At 40.2% G+C, this 22,991-nt stretch overlaps 1 protein-coding gene across 2 annotated transcripts; it reads left to right on the forward strand.

Moving 5' to 3' along the window:
• The first annotated feature begins 388 nt into the window (after nucleotides 1-388).
• LOC119893390 (activated CDC42 kinase 1-like) lies at nucleotides 389-22,775 on the forward strand. 2 transcript variants are annotated; one of them, XM_038705517.1, is made up of 20 exons: nucleotides 389-644; nucleotides 3,253-3,415; nucleotides 4,984-5,054; nucleotides 5,727-5,933; nucleotides 6,158-6,307; nucleotides 6,431-6,526; nucleotides 8,349-8,530; nucleotides 8,673-8,799; nucleotides 8,973-9,119; nucleotides 10,150-10,244; nucleotides 10,937-11,131; nucleotides 12,624-12,715; nucleotides 12,809-12,853; nucleotides 12,959-13,194; nucleotides 14,502-14,705; nucleotides 14,796-15,448; nucleotides 17,199-17,334; nucleotides 18,627-18,722; nucleotides 21,373-21,500; nucleotides 22,479-22,775. In XM_038705517.1, the coding sequence occupies exons 1-20, from the start codon at nucleotides 528-530 to the stop codon at nucleotides 22,483-22,485; spliced, it is 3,147 nt and encodes a 1,048-aa protein (XP_038561445.1). In that variant the 5' UTR covers nucleotides 389-527; the 3' UTR covers nucleotides 22,486-22,775. The 2 variants fall into 2 exon arrangements, with proteins under 2 accessions (XP_038561445.1, XP_038561446.1); XM_038705518.1 differs by lacking the exons at nucleotides 389-644; nucleotides 3,253-3,415; nucleotides 4,984-5,054 and adding an exon at nucleotides 5,211-5,357.
• The last annotated feature ends 216 nt before the right edge of the window (nucleotides 22,776-22,991 follow it).

Below are 22,991 nucleotides of genomic sequence, written 5' to 3' on the forward strand. Positions count from 1 at the left end.
CATTTACCCATCCATCTGTCCACTTATTTGCATCTACATTTTCTCTCCTCCTTCCTCCACGATATCCCTCTCATCCTCTTGTTAGAGCTGCTGAATTATTTAACATCAGACGGTGGGCTTGGCTGCCGAGCGAGAAGGAGAGAGAGAGCTAGAGAGAACAGAGGCGGGAGGAAAAAATGATGGAGAGAGAAAGGGATGTATGGAGGTGTCCGACGCTGCAGGAAGCCGTGAGTCAGCAGGGAGAGAAAGAACCAGTGGGAGGGAAGACAGAGAGGGTTTATAGATAACTTTAGGTGATACGTCTGCGGAGAGTGGCGTCAAAAGCCTCCAGGTGCGTTTGTGTACGTGCGTGTGCATGCCTATCGATTGAACAGAGAAGGTCACAGAGCCGAAAGGAGATTAGCCAAGTAGACTCAGAGACGCAGAGCTAACGCCTCCCCTGGACAGTAGCTAGACAGAAAACGGAAAGCCAATAAAAGAGAGAGAGAGAGACAGACAAGGCGAAGGACGAGAGGAGCTGCTACAGTATGGGGGAGAGCTACATGTACCAGAAACTCCCCTACACCAGAGGAGAGGAGGAGGGGGAGGATGAGGACGAAGAGGAGCGAGACGGGAGGATCAGAGAAAGTGTCGGGGGACAAATGGTAAAGTCTGAAGTTGTGGGTGGACATGCAATTCTTCTTGTCGCTCTGTAATCAGGGTGTGTGTGTTTGTTGTCAGGAATGTTTTTTTGTGATTGTGTGTGTGATTGTGTGTATGTGTGTTTATGATTGTATGTATGTGTGTTTATGATTGTGTGTTTGTGATTGTGTGTGTTTCTGACTGTTAGTATTGATGGGCTGCAACTCCAGACTATTTCACAACCTGCTTAGCTGACATCACTGCTTGTGTACTGTCTACCAGTTTAGACCAAATTTGTTTTCTTCTTAAAGGCCTTAAATTATCCAGAAATTCCCTATTTTAAAAAAGCAACATTTAGAGGAACATGAAAAAATAATAAAGATAAAAAACAACAACATTTTGTGTAGCATTAATATGTCTGTCTTTGTGAGATTCAACTTGCAACCTCTTCTTTAGATTTCGACACCCGGGTGGGAATCACTGGTTTGGTCTATAAAGTGTTAAAAGACAGATGAAATAAAGCCCATCACGATTTCCCAGGGTCCAAAGTGTCATCTTCAAATGCTTTGTTTCATCTGACCAGCAGTCCAAAACAAAACTGTTAAATTTACAGTGATATAAAACAGCACTACTTTTCAGAGACAGTAATTTAAACAGCAAATGTTTGCCGTTATTGCTTTATGTATGACCTAAATGATTTGTTTTCTGCAGATCAACTAATTGATGGAAGAAACTAATTGTTTCAGCACTAGTTGTTTTTATGTCTTTACCTGTGATGATCACGTACGGAGCTGGGCCGATAAAAATATGTCACATAATTTTAGAAATACTCTCTCAGTTACATAGTTCTTACAGCAGAGAGCACTGACAAGTTTATTTTTCCCCTGTCAAATGTCACGCTTAGTATACTGAACAAAATGATAAACACTTTTGCTCCCATTCATCATGAGCTGAACTCAAAGATCTAAGACTTTCTCTATGTACACAAAAGGCCTATTTCTCTCAAATATTGTTCACAAATCTGTCAAAATCTGTGTTAGTGAGCACTTCTCCTTTCCTGAGATAACCACCTCACAGGTGTGGCATATCAAGATGCTGATCAGACAACATGGGTATTGCACAGGTTTGCCTTAGGCTGGCCACAACAAAAGGCCACTTGAAAATGTGCAGTTTCACTGTATTGGAGGGGTCTAGGGGTCTGGAAACCAGTCAGTATCTGGTGTCACTGTCTACCATCTGCCCTGTACAGTGAAAACTGGGATTCATCCGTGAAGAGGACACCTCTTCAGAGCGCCAGATGCCATCGAATTTGCTCACTCAAGTCAGTTACGACAAACTGCAGTCAGGTCGAAAACCTCAATGAGGACAACGAGCATGTAGATGAGCTTCCCTGAGACAGTTCCTGATAGTTTGTGCAGAAATTCTTTGGTTATGAAACCGATTGTTGCCACAACTGTCCAGTTGGCTGGTCTCAGGCAGTCTTGGAGGTGAAGATGCTGGATGTGGAGGTCCTGGGCTGGTGTCGTTACATGTGGTCTGCGTTGTGAGGACTGTTAGATATACTGCCAAATTCTCTCTGAAACGCCTTGGAGACTTATGGTAGAGACATGAACATTCAATTCACGGGCAACAGCTCTGGACATTCTTGCAGTCAGAATGCCGATTGCACGCTCCCTCAAAAGTTGCGACATCTGTGGCAATATGCTGTGTGATGGAAATGCATTTTTGAGTGGCCTTTTATTGTGGCCAGCCTAAGGCACACCTGTGCAATACCCATGCTGTCTGATCATCTGATATGCCACACCTGTGAGGTGGATGGATTATGTCGGCAAATGAGGAGTACTCACTAACACAGATTTTGACAGATTTGTGAACAATATTTAAGATAAATAGGCCTTTTGTGTACATAGAGAAAGTCTTAAATCTTTGAGTTCAACTCATGATGAATGGGGGCAAAAACAAAAGTGTTTATAATTTTGTTCAGTGTAGACACTGACAACCAAAATCCTCAAAAATGAGGATAATTCTTTTTGATAGGGAACCGACATACAGCTTGGAATATTCTGGGCAGTTTGTTATTTCCTGGTAAATTATTCTCATTCCCACTTAAAGCTTGGCACATCATGTTGAGATGCAGATAGGTGAAAAATGAATGAAGAGTTGACACAAAGTTTTGGTTTGAAGGAATCAACATAAAGCAGAAGTTTGACATTTTGGGGGAAAATGCTTATTTGTTTTTTGGTTAGCTTAGCTTAGCATAAAGACTGGAAACAAGTGGTAATAGCTAGCCTGGTGCTGTCCAAAAGTTAATTAATCCGTCTGTAGAGCTCACTAATTAACATTTCATATCTTGTTTCTTTAATCTATATAAAAACTGACGTGTTAAAAAGAAAAGTTGTGGTGTTATGGAGTTATAGCAGGTAAATGTGTTTTTTTAAGAGGTATTGAGCTGAAGCTGGAGTTACTGCACTCTCACCCATGATTTAGAGTAACTCCTTTGTTTCCACTGCACATTACAGAATGTCCATTAACCTCACACCATCACACTTAATAATTAATCAATGTATGCTAAAATTGTACATATGTACAATGTGTGTGTGTGTGTGTGTGTGTGTGTGTGTGTGCCCACAGATGCAGTGTGAGGAGGGCACCGAGTGGCTGCTGGAGTTGCTGACAGATGTGCAGCTGCAGCAGTACTTACTGCGGATCCGTGATGAGCTCAACGTCACACGACTATCCCACTTCGACTACGTCAAGAATGAAGACCTGGAGAAGATCGGCATGGGACGCCCAGGTACCTCCTGTTTCCATTTTACTCCAGGCAACTATTTGGTAGGAGTGTCTAGTGCATAGTGTTTTAACATAATTGAAAATGTTACAGTGACTCCAATATTAATCTTTTTTTTATCTCCAATTCCCTTAGTATCCCCTAAACATCAGGCTCTATGTTTCATATTCATATTGAAATGTCAAGAATATTTATTTTAGTTATTTCTGTATCACCGGGTTTGAGTTTTGCAGTTCTTGCTGCTAAGTGAAAACAAGAAGTTCACTGAGAAATTCAAGTTTATTAGTGCTCATTGTCCTCAGTAATGATAAGGGGTGCAAACAGTGAGGTTTTTGTTCTCATTATTCTTGCCGTAGAGTTAAAATTCTTTCATCAATTGAATCTTTTAATTCATCTGCATCTTTTTTCCAGAGGTCTTCTGCTCTGTAAAAAGTCAAATGTTGCTACTTTTTTTTTTTCTTAATTTTCTCAAGATCTTATTTTCAAGAACTTGTCCGTTAGGCCACTCGACCTGAATTTTGGCGGGATCATCTTAAAGTTATGCTTAAATCTGTCTGAAAATTGTAAAAAGTAAAATTTTACCTAAATGCTCATAAATCAAAATTAGCTTTTGTATCCACACTTGGAGCATGTGTTCAGATGCTAGGTCTGAGTTTCACTGAGCAGTCCTGGGATTTTGTGCCACTAATGGGCACCACAAATTTGAAAAGTTTATATCTCATAATTGGCTGCATAGATTCATACTAAATTTTGTTCTGTTTGCACGAATTAAGGATCACTACTAAGTTGATGCATACAATTTGCAAATGATTGAATAGAGTTGGCATGGCTTATTACAACAAATTTACATTTATAGTTATTTCTCATTCCAAAGTTTTACATTTTTAAGTTTTAATCTAAGAAAATTGCCCGTACGTAGAGAGCAGGTGGGTTGCAAATTCCACCCACTGCTCAGGCACATATTGCAATGACGATGCTTGGACTTGGATCATTGCCGCTTGCGGCTATATTTCACTTTTCTTAAGTATTTCAAACTTATAAAAATACATTGTTACATATTAGGTGAAAAGCTTTGGAGTGTAGTTGTTGCCCCTTGTTGCATTTGTTTGAAATTCCACCAAATAGACATTTCCCATTTCAACTTTACAAACAGTTTAATTTAAATAACAGTTTGAGAACAAAAGAGGGAATTTGAACTGATAGCAAAGTATCCATCCAAAGTTCAAAATATTATGACATTTGTGTATCAGAAATGTATTTTTTAAAATGTTTCCCTCCCATTAATCAACACTGGACACCTCAGATTTATCATGTGACCCTTTGGAAGGGACCGACCCCTGGGTTGGGAACCACTGGACTTAACTAGCTGTCTTAATAATATATCAGTCACAGAGACTTTTACTTCAGTAAGACTTTGATTACTTGTAATGGAGTATTTTAATTTTTAATTGTGGTATTGGTACTTTTACTTTAGTAAAAGAATAAGAAATACTTCTTCCGTCATTTGCTAATATATAAATCTAAACAAATCTCAGTAAATAATGTGTTCAGTATTTGTGATTTTGTTGGCTCAGGTCAGAGGAGGCTTTGGGAGGCAGTGAAGAGGAGAAGAGCCCTTTATAAACGCAAGTCCTGGATGAGCAAGGTGCAGTACCACAAACACACATACAGTATGTAAAATTTTAAACCAAAGCGGGTCTCACATTCTGACGTTCCAGCGAAACCGGATCAAATTACTGTTACTACATTCACACATGCCGTCTTGCATTTCTTAACATTTATTCTCTGACTCCTTCACACCACTGTTTCACCACCAACTGAACAAAACATTTGACTGCCAAATGAGATAAGTTACACTTTTATTTAAATTTAAAGTCTTCTATTAGATACCTGATCTCCAAGGCTGACAAAATGTGGCTCACACATTTGCAGGGTGACCATGATTGATGTAAGTCTTATGCATCACATGTAATGACAATATATTTTTTTTATTTTAGCAAAACACACAGTATATTTCTGAACAACATATAGTGACAATGCAGCGGTTGCAATATTGTGAAAGTAAACAATAACCTAGCTGCTTTGCCAGTCACAGCCTCAAACAATAAACTGTCCAAATTCATTTACTATAATATTAAAGGCTACATATCGACTAAGGTGATGGGTTATTAATTACATTTACTTAAGGTATATATTACTTTATCTAGTTGTGGTTTTAACAAGCAGGTCCATAAATAAATAAATCAAATCAAAAAATCTTGCTGTTTATGAGCATAAGATGGAAATCATGTCACCGCTTTCTTCTGGGCCCTTGTAGGTGTTTCCAGTGAAACGTCCCGACACTGACCCCCAGCAGCCCGTCCCTCAGGGGGCGTCGTCCAGCGCGGCACCAGCCAGTAGCGAGCCGGGAGCCTCGCTCACCTGCCTGATCAGAGAGTCGGAGCTGCAGCTGTTCGAGCGGCTGGGAGATGGCACGTTCGGGGTGGTACGGAGAGGAGAGTGGACCGGGCCCAACGGCAGAGTGGTGAGATGCAGAGAAAGAAACATGTAACATGCGGTTGAGTGCATGAGTGTTGAGTCTATGAAACGCAAGCTCAGGTTGTATTTCGCCGTGGTTGCTCGGTCCCATTAGAACTCTGAGGGGTAACTTAGCCAATCAGCGCTCAGTCCAAAGGCTGCCTGCGTTTGAATTACAGCAGCTTATTCTGTTGGTTGTAAAGCCGGTGTCGTCTCTCGCTGTGTTTCAAGTTGTCAGTGGCAGTGAAGTGTCTGAAGGCAGGCGTGCTGGATTCAGACGGTCTGGATGATTTCATCAGAGAGGTGAACGCCATGCATTCGCTGAGTCACCAGAACCTCATCCGCCTGTACGGCATCGTCCTCACACAGCCAATGAAGATGGTAAAACACACACACAAATTCTCAAACACACACAGACCACAAAAAGTAGACACCCAAGTAACAAATTGGATATGTAAATAAGGTGAGCATTTTTATTTCCATATTGTGCGTGTTCGTGTGCAGGTGGTTGAGCTGGCCCCTCTGGGTTCCCTGCTGGATCGTCTGAGAAAGCGTCAGGGTCACATCCTCATCTCCTTTCTGTGCAACTACGCTGTGCAGGTCAGTTAAAACCAAAAAACATATATCACACGAGAGGAAGTGAAAGTGATAAATCGCAGTTTCATCAAATATTTGCTGCTGTTTCCTTCCTTTGTCCCTTAGTTTATTCCCAACGAACCCCTCAATCTGCTTCCACAGTGTCTGAATTTATTTATACTGTGGATGTTTCTAATTAATTTAAAATACTGTTTTTTTAATCATGCTGCAAATGACAAAATATTCTGGTGCATTGTTATATTAAGTCATCCAGCAGAACATGAAGCTTTGTTCTAAAACATTAGTCAAAGTCAAGACAAACCAGTAAAGCAGCATTTTAATGATTCATAGTAAGGCAAGGCAAGTTTATTTGTATAACACATTTTAACAGCAAGGTAATTCAAAGTGCTTTACATAAAACATAAAGGCAACATAAAATATAATAAAAGTTACAGTGTTACAATCAGGGTTAAAAGAGTTAAATGGAAAATAAAAACAGGCTGAGGGGTTGAGCAAATAATTGAGCTACAGTTATTTTGAAAAGAGAATAAACAGAGAAGTACACTTAATCTACTCTCTCTAGCTAGTCTGTACTCGGGTCCACAGCAATCTTTGGGTCCACTGAAACTCCAAAAACCCTCGGACACTACAGAGAAACCAGGACATGTCTGTCAGCAGGCCACTTTGATCCAGTTATACTCTAGACCCACCTGCGCGTTTACAGGTGGACAGAGGTTCCTGCAAATCACTCGAGCGCGAGATTTAAGACCACTTCCTTCACTCTGTTCAATCTCACTCCCATAATCCCCTAACTCAATTACCTACTCGTTTCTCACAGTGTAACTATTTAATTAAAAGCAATGATAAAAAGCTAAAAACAAAGAAAAAGAAAACAGGACAATAAAAGTTGTCTAAAAAATCTTAAAATTTAATTAAAAGCAATGGTAAAAAGAAAAGTCTTCAGTCTTAATTTAAAAGAACTGACAGTTTCAGCAGAAACTGACTGTTTCAGCAGAAGTAAAGTTAGTAAAGTATAGAAATTGTAAATTATACTTTGCTGTTCCTTATCAGCAAGAGTAGTATTTTTAACAACCGTGACAGGATACTTTGCTCTGATCCGTCAGTCCCTGTCTTTAGAATGGTGGACGGAGGATTTAGATCCTTTACTGAAGTAAAAGTAGCAAAACAATGTGATAATTCACTACAAGTAAAAGTCCTAGTAGTCAAAAACAATATTAAAAGTTAAAGTACATATTCTGCAGTAAATGTTGTGTTTAGCTATTACATCTGATGTTTCTGGATTAATATTACTGCTGCAGTAATATGCATGTTTCATTTTACTGCTGTAGAGGTTTGAGGTTGAGCGTTGCTGTCCTGTGAGAACCATGTATCTCTAAAAAACTCAACTTTCAGCTTTGTGGCGATGCATTCTCCAGCTGACCCCAGGGGGGTTTAAATTGTTTATTTATCTTAAGGAGTAGGATCATTTTCTCATCCATTAAAAAAAACACTTAACCCTCCAGTTTATCACAAACATTCAAATTCAAAATCACATTTGTAGATACGTGGTTTCTTTTGAGAGGACGGGTTATGAAAAATTGTAATCTGAAAAGTAAAATATTTGCCTCTGAGATATAGAAGAGTAGAAGTAGAAATTTGCATAAAATGGAAATACGTTTAATTAGTCCTTTAATAAAGTATTTGTGTAAATATACTTTGTTACATTCCACCACTTTTTCTTTCTGATATTTCCTTTCACTAGTGAAGCACAAATGTTGGAACCACCCTTCACTTCACATGAACCTCACAAGTTTGTTACCATGTGTGTTTGTGTATGTGTGTGTAGGTGGCGTGCGGCATGGCCTACCTGGAGCAGAGGCGTTTCCTCCACAGGGACCTGGCTGCACGTAACGTTCTGCTGTCCACCAATGAAACAGTGAAGATCGGAGACTTTGGCCTGATGAGGGCGCTGCCAACACACACCGACCAATACATCATGGAGGAGGGCCACAAAATCCCTTTCCCGTGGTGAGAAGAGCGTCCTGGTTGCACAAAATGAGTAGTTTTTTAGCCTGGTTTTCGGACCTCGGTGATTCAAACTGTTCTGGTGTTGCTCTCCATCGTTTTCCTTTCTCTCACTCACTCTGTCTTCTTCCTTTCCTCTCTCCAGGTGTGCTCCGGAGTCTCTGAAGTCTCGCACTTTCTCCCACGCGTCTGACACCTGGATGTTTGGGGTCACACTGTGGGAGATGTTCACCCACGGACAGGAGCCGTGGCTGGGCCTTAATGGGAGCCAGGTGCACACACATCTTTCCTATGGGATTTTCTACTTTGCTATTAAAGGAATCCATTTTTTGGATAACATTTTCTTTAAAACAGTAAACCACAAAACAATTGCAGCTTCTTACAAAAATATTCACCAGCTATTAATTGTTCCTCAGCATTCTGTTATTTGTGTGTCTGTGTGCAGATTCTCCACAAGGTGGACGTGGAGGCAGAGAGGCTGTGTAAACCAGACGACTGTCCTCAGGACATTTACAACGTCATGCTGCAGTGCTGGAGCCCCAAACCCGAGGACAGGCCGACCTTTGTCGCCCTCAGAGACTTCCTGCTCGAGGTAGCACACTAGTTTTAGTCAAAAGGCAACTGAATGAAGGCTTGTAGTTACATCATCTTTCAGTAAAAATGTCCAAAACAGAGACAAAACAGGTGAACACTGTAAGAGAGGCAGCACAAATGTTACTGTGGCATAAACTGAGTACAATAACTTTAAAGGTGAGTGTGATTTGAAAGATGCATTCAGAAATGTAGTAATTAAAGGGAAATTCTGAATTCCTATTCAAAACCATGTATACTAAAGCAACACGAGCCTCCGGCTTTATGGCAAGTTGCCCCAGAAAAGCAGCTAGCGAGCTAAAATGGCTATTAGGGGACTAATTTCTGTGTACTTTTGTTTGGACGAGAGAAGCGTTGGAAATTATTTATGTACATATTGTGTAGCTGTTCAGATTGAATTTTCCTTTAAGATGGTAGACCAGATTATTTTAGATAAGAAGCATCAGACAGCTTGTTCTGCCAGATTTTTGTTAGTTTGCAATTTAGCATGTTTTTTAGCAATTCAACATGTGCTTCAGTTAGTGGATTGTTTTTCAATAGAGCCGTTGTTGTTAGCTGATACATACTGTATATCAAAGCTGACATTATTTAAACACAAGTGACAGAGCAATGACCAGTTTCACAAACAGCATAGAAATGAACCACGTTTATACAGATTTTCTTTCCTAAAGACAAGAACCCACAGTGTTATTATTGTGACTGTATGAAAGAAATATAAGTTCTCTGAACATGAAAATCTTGTATATCCACAGAGATCGGACTTATTCAAAAAGAAAAAACCCAGATCAAGTGAACCACTCAGATTAATTGTGCTCTGAATAGCTTTGAGCTAATTTGTCACCAAAGTGGAGCGGCAGGCAAATAAAGGACAATAGAGGGGATAAGCAAGTGGAAACAAATAAATCTCCATTATACAAAATGACATGAAGTATTTTTCTTCCGTTTGACTCCATGACCCTGCTGATGACAGTGATAACTCATCAGCGTTTTTAACCAAACTGTAAGTGTGTGTGTGTGTGTGTGCTCTGCAGACCATGCCTACAGATATGAGAGCGCTGCAGGACTTTGAGGAGGAAGGCAAGCTCCAGATTAAAATGAACGACATCATCACCATAATAGAGGGGAGGTCAGTGTGTAGAAAATTGTCACAATCCTTCAACTTGTTATTTAATTATTGCACAAAAAGTTTTTTATCATTTTAACAAAATTCTTGAAGAAGTCATGCTCGAGTGTGTCAGCGCAGGATGAAGGAACACATACACAAGTTGGATTCCTTACATTTGGAAAATTACTCTAATTACTGTCCTGTTACTGGTTCATTATAGAAATATTGTGGCGTCTGCTGATTTGACAGACTCACATTTGTTTAGTCTGAATTTCCGCTGTCAGTTATACGTTAAGTGGATTCATGTGGCAGACTGCAGGAAAGTCACATTATTGTTGAATGGTATTCTGCTAGTAGTTTAGTTTTAGTTTATAAAATGTATTTATATCAGGGATGATATACAAAATACGTAAATCTCAAAAAGAGATGCTTTGTACCAGATTTAGGTACCAGCTAATTTCCATCTGCAGTCCTTTAGTAGGAGACAGGTCATTCCACTACTGATGGACCAACAACCTTTCGATACCCACACACACACAGGAATAAACACTAAACAGAACACATCTGTGCAGGATTTCAAATTGACAGGGAGCTTATTCTATTCTTTAATGGCTTTAAAAGAAAAGACAGATTGTGCAAAGGTGGAGTGCCTTTTAGGGACGCTACACTCTTCCCTCATTTGCTCAGAGCGGGGTTGTTATGTGTGTTTTCAGGGCAGAGCACTACTGGTGGCGAGGTCAGAACAGGGGGACGCTGCGTGTCGGCCAGTTCCCTCGTCACGTGGTGACGTCTGTCGCCGGTCTCTCCGCACACGACATCAGCCATCCGCTCAAACACTCCTTCATCCACACTGGACACGGAGACACGGACCCTCACAGGAGCTGGGGACATGCAGATCGCATCGACAGGTTAATAACACTCAGTAACTGAAGACTTTAGTTTTATTCTTACAGTGTGAAAGTAAACAGCTTTTATACTAAGGTTCATTTTAAGATGAGATAAACCTCTGTCGATCCCCAGAAGTGAAATCCAGGTGTTGCAGTAGCACAAGAACGGAGCATGCACAGATAAATAGAGTAAAAAATACATAATTAGAAGAATATAAAATAAAATCCAAGGCAACTGGAGTTGATACTGAAGATACTCAAAGACATTGCGCCTCTCTCCGGTGGGTCAGGCAGAACTGACGAAGCCTCTTGGACGAGAGGCGAAACGCCTTCGAGTGCCTTCAACCGAGGCCAGTTGCCTCTGATTATAACCCGTCTTGGATTACTATGACCTGGATTGCTGAGAATCTTTACAGACATTTTTATAAAATAAAATGAGAATAGAAATAAAAAAGCAATTAAACTCAAAATTACAGTACAAGCAGTATACAGACAGTGTACTAATACTGCAGTATTGTCTCCGGTGAAGTGACAGTGATGGATTAAAAGTAAATATACTTTTTTGAAATTTGATGTACTACATCATGTAATAAAACAGTGTACAAGTATAAGAAAATTTAAATACTCAAGTAAAGACCAAGTACCTCAAAATTGTTCTTTAGTACAGTACTTGAGTAAATGTACGTAAGTTACTTTCAACTGTTTAAGTGATGCTTACATGTAAATGCATCATTAAATGTAATACAGTGATACATATTCTTCTGAAAAGGCTCATTCTGCATAATAAGGACTTTAAGTATTTTATATTTTATATATATTTTATACTTTGATGCCAATTTACTTGAGTAAAATTTTGGATGCAGGACTCTTCTGTTACTTCTGCTTAAGCAAATGAGTACTCCTTCTTCCATCTCTGTCCACTGGAGTGCAGCATCGCATCACTCCTCGTTCACCAACAGATGTTGTACTTGTTTTTTTCAGAACTCGCTTATATCCAGAGAAACTCACAGCTGCTGCAAGAATATAAGAATATAATCAATTCCATTTTTACCATCAGCAATTACAGAACCAAAGTGTTTACGACCCTTGTTTGTTACGGCTGCTCTCTCCATGTTCCGTTTCTGCCCTAGTTCTGCCTCGGAAGTACTTCAGCTGATTGCTGAATGAGGTCCACCTGGCCTTAGAAGGCGGTCTTTAAAAGTGCCTGTACAAGCATTAGAAAGGAGGCTTTTTGATTTGTGACTGCTGGTCTCTCTACCTTTCAGCTGGGGCATTTTTATGTTATGTTTTTGGTGTTTTTAATTTATTGTCTTGTTATGTTAATAAATTCCCTTGATTTGGTTGTTTTAAAGGTGTTTGTGTGTTAAGTTTGGGTCAGCGTTGGGGTTGCCCCATGTTGCCACCAAAGGGCGGGGCATAACATGTTAAAGAAATAATCTGTTCAGTTACTTCTTGGCCCATTGGCTACTTCTTTCCGTTAAATCTAATATACTTCTCGTCGTCTCCCTTTCAGTCTGTATTTGGGGAATCCCATGGACCCACCTGATGTCCTTGGGATAGACTCGGGCATCTCGAGGCCGACCAAACTCCCCAACCGTGCCAAGAGTAAACTTCTCCAAAAGTTTAAACACATATGTTTATGTACAGTGTTTGTAAATGATCATGTAGAAAACTGAGCTCATTCTTTCTCTTTATCAGAGCAACCTCCTCCTCGTCCGCCTCAGCCGGCCGTTCTGCTGAAGAGTAAGTTTATTTCTTCTTACCCTGTCCTCTCTAAAGTCTGCAGTCCCGCATTTAAAAACAACGCTATTGTTATTTCCTGACTCTGGTGTTTGCATGTGTGTCCAGAGCCGTTCTACGACTCTGTGATGGACGATGACGAAGACGATGACGACCTCAGTGCCTCGTCTGGGCTGAAGAGGCTGGGAGTGTCCCTGGGTCTGAAGCTCCGGCCGTGGGAGGGGTCCGGGATGCGCACGGCCAAAAGCGAGGTGTCGCTCATCGACTTCACCGATGACAGCTTCAGCTCGACCACGCCCTCGCCGCTCACTGAGACGAGGCAGCCAGATGAGGACACACTGAAGGTACAGTTACGAGAGTGAAAGTAGTCTGACCTGTCACAGAAAAATGTGAAATTACTAAGAAGCATAAAAGCTGCCTGATGATATGATGATGGTGGAAGAGCATTTGTAAGCAATTTAAACAAAATAAAGTCAAATTACATTTTGATTTGCTTCAGTTTTGATACCAAGATGATGTGGTATTTATAAATAAATCTTTGAAGTAGTGGGAGACTCTTGGGGGACCGCGATGACCTGCAAGGCGAAATAGACAAATGAAAGTGTTGGTACGCTTGTTCAGAATCAGCTTTATTGGCCAAGTATGTGTACACGTAAAAGGAGTTTGACTCCAGTTTAAAGTTGCTCTCAATTTACTTACACAGAAATAAACATTAAGCTAAACAAAAGGACATAAAAGCTGAACAAATATAGTTATAAACATTTAACTACAATATAAACATAATAATTTATATACATGATATAGCTACAACGTTTGCTTGTATATATTTTTGTCTACAGCATGCTTAGATTTGTATTTGCAGTGGTGATGATGATACTGATCTGTGTGAATGTGTATAAACTATAAAATATATAATAAACTTGCAGTGGATGTTTTAGTGTTACGGTGTTATTTCACAGGGATTGTTTTCTGACACTATATGAGTGATGAGTTAATTGTTCATCAGAGTGATGCCGTATGGAAAGAAACTTTTGTCTAGTTTTTGGTAGCCTTGCCAGCAAACTAATTTACTTGATCTCTAAGAAGTTAGAACATGGTGCACAACTGTCGCTGTAAAAATTAGTAAAACTCTACAGAAAAGGCAAAACAAGGTAAAACTTGTTCATTCAGGTTGAACAATTCACCACGAGCACAGAAGAAAACACAGCTCCTATAAAACTTACCAGCACAACTGTAACTTAGTTTAAAAAAAAAACTAAAACCATTCATTGCCTTCAGTCCTCTCCATCCTGCCTCGGGTCTGAACTAACAGAGACCGTTCGTCTTGCTCATGGACTCACCTGTTTTGTTGAACTGTGACATTTTCCCATGAAAGTCTAGGCTTTATGGGAAATGGTGTTCGTTAAAGGCAACTAAAAAAGAGAACTATTAAATAAACAATACTAGAAGAACTACCCTCCTTATCTAAACATAAAAAGCGATCCACATGACATACAAACATGACAGAAAGGCTCTGTGCAAGGATTTTAAATGATCAGTGTTTTTACAAATGTCAGTGAGACTTTGAATGACATTTTTTAACTTCTGAAACAGAAGCCAGCAGCTCATTTTTTCACTCTGCTTTTCCAATGTCGATCGCTTTCATCCTCAGGACACTCCGTCCATCCTGGACTGGCCCCTTCCTCAGCCAGCTTACGACGAGGTTACCGCGGAGCTCGAGGACCAATCAGAGGACCAGGAGGTGCGGTCTATCAACAAGGGATTGACTGAAGAGACCGCGGTAACGCCCGGCGCCACCATGGCAGGCAGGAGCGAGTCGCAGTCAGCTGACCTCTTCCAAGAACTGCAGAGAGAGGTGGAGAAAGTAAACGCGTGGATGATCAACACATACAGACACGTGTGTATGTATCTATGCTGATTTTTCTGTCTCTCTTTGTGAGTGTAGGTGATGGTGAAGCTGCAGGTTCCCATGGCAACGGGCCGCTCCCTCCCCTCCTCCCCTCTCCCGTTGCCCCTGGCTCCTTTGGGCCCCCACCGACAGATCTGTCTGCCTCCTCCTTCCCCTTCATCCACCTCCACCTGCTCCTTCGCCTCCTGCTTTGAGGACCGCCCGGTGTTGCCTCCTCGCAGCCCCGTCCCCCCGCTGCGTCCCTCTAGGCACAATCTCTCCACCCGCACCAACCACCCGCAGGCGCGCTCCAGCTCCATCTCCCTGGGTGACCCAGAAGACACGCCTCCACAGATCCCACCCAGAGACCACGCCTTCTCTCAGCCGGGCTCCCGCTCCTCCTCTCCCCTCCCACTGGTGCCGCCACTCTCTTCCTCCCCCGTGACCCTGCCCCCTCCTCCCCTCTCCGTCTCCCCACGCCGGGCGTCCGGACTCCTGGGTCCCCTTCTGTCCTCCAACTCGTCCACCTCCTCCCTGCCTCAAGTCACATCGCATTCCTCACGGCTCGCAGCTCGTGGTTCCTCCTACGCATCCAGCTCGTTACTGGATCCTTTGGCCTACCGTGAGGGGCGTGGCCTTTCCTCACTGATTGACAGCCCCCAGAGCTCTGCTCCCACCCCGCTGCCTGAACGCCCAGCTTTTCTGGAAAGGTGTGTTACTGATATCAAATATCATTTACTCTCTACCACTCTAATTATTAGGATAAAGGGAATTTTATAATCTTTAATAAAATATGTTTATTGACATTTCAACAATCTTGTTTAGTATCATAAATATCTAAATGCTTAGCCAACTTTGACCCTATTCTGTTTTACTTTATTTTAAATTTTTTGTTTACTGTATTTATGTATTATGATGTTTGTTAATATTTCCATGTGTCCTTATCTTATCCTCTATTGTTTTAAATACAATGTGGTGAAGCCAAAAATTATTTTCCATAACATGGACAGTAAAGTCCCTAATCAACTAAATTGCATGAATAGTTCAACAGTAGTTCAGCATTTTGGGAAATACAATCATTCACTAGCTAACGTTAGTTTCCTACCTTACCAAACATCTAGCTTTGTTAGCTGGCAATTTATCATGAAAATTGTGCCCTATGAGCTACAATAACTCACGGAGCTACTCTCCGTGTTCACTTTCATTTGGACTTAAAGAGAAAAGTCTTTGATTAATTTCAATTCAAATGAATAAACTTTCCCTTAAGTGTAACCTTAGTTTTCCTTGTTTCAAAGTCCTTTTTGACAAAGACAATGATTAGGGACTTGGGCTAAATAGAGTCTTGAATAGATTGTTCCTAAAATCCTAGAAACACTAAAAGAAGGTGACACAGTACCACAGTTTCAAAATGAAAGCTCACGTAGCACCCAGAGGTGAGAAAGTGCCGTTTGACTGACAGCCTGACTGAAGTTTAAGCCAACTTGTTAAGTTTGTGTTGCACAGTCTGAGGTCACCTCAGATATTTTCAGTGTGTATCTCTTCTCTCTTTTATTTGAGGTTGCTATACATAGCAATTTATTTAGTTTTTTGGGATTCCAGCAGTTCCTAATCTTCCTGTGGTCCTTACAGTAAAACAAAATTCACATCAGCGTTATTTGCACAATAATAAGAGATAAATAAAACACATGGAATAATATATAAATTGGAAACAAAATTAAAACTACAACATATAATTCTACGAAGAGAAATAAATGAAAAAGTGATTAAACCTATTTTTATAACCACAATGTAAAACACTGAACTCAAATTGTGACCAAAGTCGAGTTTGATGTAAATTTTAAGTCTTTTCTTTTACAGTCTTTGTATAAAATTTTAATGTAATATTATAATAGACTCTTAAGTCTGATTCTTATTCACTTATTATAATTAACAGCTATTTTAAACCCATTTTAAATTTCTTTGTATAGCTTTTTTTTTTACCAAGATTTAAAAAAATAACTTTAGTTTCAAATTTCATTCTTGACCTTGAAAGTTCACAAAAGAATCTCACATTAAGTCTGAAGAAACTGGCAGATATAAACCTGGAAGTACGACTCAGAGACAGACAATATATAAATAAAGTTCAGTGTACAGAATACCGGGTTTGCAGGTCAGGGAGAAACAAGAACAGAATAATGCTGGATAGTTAGGCTGAAGACACTCGACAGCCTGGCAGGGAGCAATTGAAAGGGGCTGGAGTTTATTCTGAGGAATAGTCGGGGGAAATGAGCTACAGGTGAAGAGATATGCAGGAATAACCAGGTGAAGGGAACTGACATCAACTCATTATTATCATGTTGTGAAAACTTTGATTCAGTATTTAAATGAAAGTGCAGTTTTCATTCAAAGTCGTTTTAATCTTTTACAACATTACTTTATAGTAATGCAAACCATATTTTGTATCTGCGGTTTTCTAATCAGATACGGCGCAGCCAACATGGCGGCAGTCAAACCCATGATGCAGCAGCCCGGTGGAGCCAAACCAAACTCCTCCTACAACAACAACAACGGGCGAACTGCAGCTCCCAGCGTGCAACAGGAGCAGAGCATCACACAGGTAAGCGAGAGGAAAATCAAATGCACACGTGGTATTTCCACCTCTCTTTTCCTCTTTATTTAATCACATTGTATTTCTTTTTTTTGTGGCCAAAATGGGTTTCCTGAGGCGGATGGCTGGTGTCTCCCTTAGAGATAGGGTGAGAAGCTCGGCCATCCGCGAGGAGCTCACAATAGAGCCGCTGCTCCTTTGCGTTGAGAGTAGCCAGTTGAGGTGGTTTGGGCATCTGGTAAGGATGCCTCCTGGACGCCTCCCTAGGGAGGTGTTCCAGGCACGTCAAGCTGGGAGGAGGCCTCAGGGAAGACCCAGGACTAGGTGGAGAGATTATCTCCACCCTGGCCTGGGAAAGCTTCGGGATCCCCCAGTCAGAGCTGGTTAATGTGGCTCGGGAAAGAGAAGTTTGGGGTTCCCTGCTGGAGCTGCTCCCCCTGCGACCTGATCTCGGATAAGCGGATGAAGATGGATGGATGGATGTCTGGATGTCTTCCTTTGGCATTTAAAGACTTAGTACTGATTAATAAATTAATATGTGAATATATGTATTGTCCACATCAACAAAAACAATACATATATTCACATATTAATTTATTAATCAGTACTAAGTCTTTAAATGCCAAAGGAAGACAAATAATGATTTTCCTTTTCAATTAAATCCACAAAAAGCTTTTAACAGGAAATTCTACTTGATCTCTTGTTCCTTTACTGTCTGGATGGATGATATGTTGATTTAGACATAAAGACAAATTCTTAACTTTATTACGAGTTTCATCATAGTTTGTGTATCTGTATTTGGGTGGGGGGTAAACTTTGCAGTCCTGTCGGGTAATTTGTAAATCTTTTGCACTTGATGATGAACTGCAAATTAGATTTGTTGTGAAAGTGACTGAGTAAGTTTAACATTAAAACTGTTAAATGCTTTTTATAGAGAACATTTTCTGCTTCTGAGACTATTCAGGGTGACATTTATTTTAATTTTAATAAGTTGTGACTTTTGCATATCTGTCAGCCTGACGACGGTTGTCTGTGAAGAATACTGATGTGCAAAAGATCAGAAGCAAATCACGACACACCAGCAGGCGTCTGTCTGTCTCTTAAACAGCCTGTATAAAGAAATAATTTTACATTTGATATCATCTTCAGTTGTCATTCCTGCTTGTGAATACTGATCATGGAACATTTCTACTTTTACCACTGATTCACCATTATTGAAAATACAAACAATCCACAGGTCCAGTCATGTTACTTTTCACTTTCATCCTCCATTCATTGTAAGTTCATGGTATGATTGACAGGTCCAAGGAGCAGTTCACGGTGTCACGCTGGAGGAGTGTCAGGCAGCTCTGCAGAGTCACAACTGGAGCATCCCTCAGGCCATAAATCATTTGAAGGTGCACGTCTGTCATACTTTTTCCATTTTTAAATTACTTTCTTAGCCTTGAAGACTAAACTCCGTCTGTTGTATGTCCTCAAGAAGATGTTGTCATCAGGTACACTAAAACAAAAAAGCGAAATAACATTGGCTACAAAGTTTCTCCTGTGATTTTTAAGGTTATTTTACAGAAGTAATGCTTTTCTTTCATGCGGAAATACTTCGGTCACCGTAAATTAAATTTCATATTAAACACAGAAGCCCCAGACGATGGAGTAGGTTTAGCCAAGAATTCCCAGGAAATAATGTGGATCTCAATTCCTGGTGACACATTCCACAATGGCAGAGCATTGGCCAACAACAGTAGATGATACAAAAAATAGATTGAGTGGGGGAAGGTATGCAAGTATGCAATTTGACAGGTAGGGATGAAACGATTACTTTTTTAATGGTAAACGATGGTAGAATTCCTGACGGTTATTATCACCGTACACATTACCATGATAACCGGGTACGGTTAACCGCGTTATTATAACCTCACTGCAAACACTGTCCAGCGTCTCCCAGAAGCAGAATGCAACGTGGGTTTGTTTGGGTCAACGACGGCGGAAGACAACGCTGCAGAGATTTTCCAGTCGCTCTGAAGTCCGGTCGTATTTTGGTTTGTTTGAGAGCGCTGAAACTTGATTGAAGAAAATCGTCAGTGTTGCTGCTCTTGTAAAAACGCTACACGTTGTTCTGCTGCTGAGTGTGTCGGCAGAGTCTATTCGTCCACTGCACATGATAACGCGTTGCGCAGTTTTGTCAACCAACCAGCATCAGTTAGAAACGCTACAGAGTCCGCTGTATTTCTGTCAGTTTTTGGGCTCATTGCAGTTACTATCACTGTCTTCTAAAGACTTATGTGTTTTCATGTAATTATGCACGGGGTCATTGTATTACCTAGGCTATAAAATATAAATGTTGATAGTGCACATTTTCATGTGTTTACAGAAGGTATTTGCTTCTTATTTATTTTTTATGCAGACAAACTGGCAATTGTATTTGTAGTTTTCAATATAAAACTTGTTGAAATGGTTTCAGTGTGTGTATCAGTACATTTTAATATTTTTTGGCACATTTTTACAATACCGTGATAATACTGATAACCGTGATAATTTTGGTCACTATAATCGTGATATGAAATTTTCATACAGGACAGTCTTTTATTGCAGCAGTATGCATTTTATTTTGGCGGTGTGGCTCTGCTCATGTGATGCACTGGAGGAGATCTGAACGGGCTTGACACAGAGATACACAACATTTATTGAGCAATAAAGACGTATGCAAAAGAAATATTCAAAATGTACAAACGACTAAATGTTAGGACACATGTAGGCTGTGCAGCAGTGGTGGAATGTAACTATACATAAGTTGTGTACTTAAGTAGAAATGTTATGCAACTCTATTCTTCTACTCTACTACATTTCAGAGGCAAATATTGTACATTTTACTACAATTGTACATTTCAGATTACAGTTCCCTCATTACTTCATTGCTTGAGAAAATTCTACTACTTAACTAACTATTTTAAAATCTCCCCTTGGATCAGCGAGATAATGCATCGTCACAAGAATACAAAACAGGCAGGAATATTTTTCATGGTTTGCCAAGCGTAGACACACAGCGATACAGGAGATCGGATCCAGAATGCACCAGATGAAGCAGATGAAGTTTGTAGTATTTATTAAGAAAATGACAGAACAAAAGGGTGAATAAGCTCAGAGTTGTGGCAGACCAAGGTCAAAACTGAAGTACAGTACCAACAAAAGACAAACAATCCAAATCCGATAGGCAGGCAATCCACAATCCATAATCCAAAAGACAGGAAACACAGAACGAATGAATAAATCACAAGACAAAAACACAATCAAAAAAATACAATCAAATGTAGAGAAAGGGAAAACACAAAAGACTGAAAGTGATTTAAACACAGACACAAGAGGAAGGGTTTAACAAACCTATAAGGTAGATTTATCATTTTACAACAAAGGGTTGTATAACGAGATTGAGTTGTAATTCCCTTTATGCTACTCACAACAAGCAAACACATTATATACAGTAGATGGTTGGATAAATAACAAGTTAGAAATAGAAATAAAAGTATTTTACATGGTGCAGTGCTGAGGATGAACTGAGGAGTCTCAGTGAACAGACTGTGGCTAGGGTGAAGGAAAACAACAGGAAACAGTACTAAACCTAAAACCATGACAATATTCATCCAAACACATTATGTATAATAGTAAAACACTGACAGCGACCATTTTACTGCATAATGAGTACTTGTATTTTTGAAGCTACTTTGTGTTTCACTGACTTTACTTGTAGATGGAGAGGTGGAGGAAGTTAAACTTATGTTGATTATGTATTGTGAGAGATACTACAGGTTGTGGACATACATGATTGGAGGATGAATGGAATATTTTACCATAAAATTACTTCTGTGCCTGCCCGAACTATTGCAAGGCTCCATTCTTGAACTTCTGCCACTACCCAGATGCTTAAAACGTGTTGAAGTAGAATAAAATCAGCTACAACATGTTCAGGAAATAAAAATACATAAAACACAAATTAAAAAAAATTGCCTACCTTCCTGCGTAAAATGCCTCTTGTCACCGTCTGTATTGTAGGTGGAGCAGTTGTTTTGTCTGGGTCTGCGGTCGAGAGCCGAGTGTGAGGAGCTTCTGCAGCGCTGCCGCTGGAACCTGGAGGAGGCCAGCACGCTCATGCTGGACACATACGGACCACATCGAAGCATGTAAGAAAAACTAAACTGGTAAAAAGATAAACAACAGTCTATAGGCTCTAATTTATATTATTTAGTAGTAAGTCTGCAAAACAGAAACTATGCCAGTTGGTACTGTACAGTATGCAGCTGCTGTTTACTCTGTAATGTGTATATATAGTGTATATGGCCCGGGAATTCCTCATTGCATTGGACTCTGTTTTTGTTTTAATGTGCTGCTGAGTTTTAAAAACATAACAATGCAGCGACAGTTACAAAACCCTCCAGAGTTTCTCTGACAACAAAACCACATATGGGATGGCGATGTCACTCCATCTGCTCTCCTTCCCATCTGCTTGTTTGTCTGGTGCTCTTGTCAATGTTAAGACGCCCAGTCTGAGTGCCCACATGCTGTGAGAGCTCCTCTGAGAAGTTTTGCTCTTAAATTAAACTGATTTGTCTATATTTAAGTCAGTTTAGTGGTTGTCATGTGTGATGTTTCTTTGAAATAGTGATTAGACAAGTGGGACTCAAAACAAGTACGGTGTGCCTCAGTTTCCGAACTACTTTATTTTCCTTATATTCGCTTTTCATTATCTGTAAACATGTTTATTTATCAATCAAGTTTATCTGTCACATGTAATCATATAGCTGTAGCCCACGACCTCGGTGGTTCGATCCCCGGCTTCTCCAGTCTGCATGTCGAAGTATCCTTGGCAAATTGCTCCCGATGGCTGTACCATTGGTGTATGATTGCAGATGCATACTTTTATTTACGAAACAATTAGCTAAATAATGCAAAAAATTAACAATCTCTGTAAAGCTGAGGGGATCAGTAGAGTAATCATTTCCTGTGGGTACATCGTGACCTGCGAACCTTGTCTCACTGAAATTTGTTCCATTGTTAATACAGAAAATCTGTCTTAAATCTGGATGGAAAAATCTGAACTGTTTCACAAACATCTCGTTAGAGGGTTTGCAGTCACATCTCTGTCTCAATCTGTCTCTCAGGAAGTGACAGCAGGAGGACACGCTGAGCGTCAATCGACTGTTGAAGAGCTCCTTTGGATCAACACGTCCGTAATGGATGACTCACCACTCCATGGACTCGAGACACAGTGATGCTTTTTAATGAATTGAGGGACATAAGGCAGTATATGTGCCTCACAATGTACTGTGAATATAACTACCTGTGTCATACACATGCATGGTCATATTAGCAAACAGCAGCGTGTTGAATGAGTCACACCATTTACTTGAACAATTGCTATTTATGCTTTTGTATTATTATATAATGTTGGGAATTTATGTTTCTGGTCTGCTGTGAATGCATGCATGTTCAGGTGTGTGAGTGTGTGTGTGTGTGTTCATAAGCTTTTACATTTATTTACAAACACTGTAAATGCCCATGCCTTTTTGCTGTTATTGAAAAGATATAAAATCAGGGAAATGTCTGCTGACGTAATAGCTGTACTTGTATGTTTTTATGAAGATGTACAGATAAGATTTGTGTGTGTATATAGC

The sequence above is a fragment of the Micropterus salmoides genome, unplaced genomic scaffold (genome assembly GCF_014851395.1).
Source record: "Micropterus salmoides isolate LMB-PRFRI ecotype aquatic unplaced genomic scaffold, ASM1485139v1 Ms_hic_scaffold_8, whole genome shotgun sequence".
NCBI classification, from domain to species: Eukaryota; Metazoa; Chordata; class Actinopteri; order Centrarchiformes; family Centrarchidae; genus Micropterus; species Micropterus salmoides.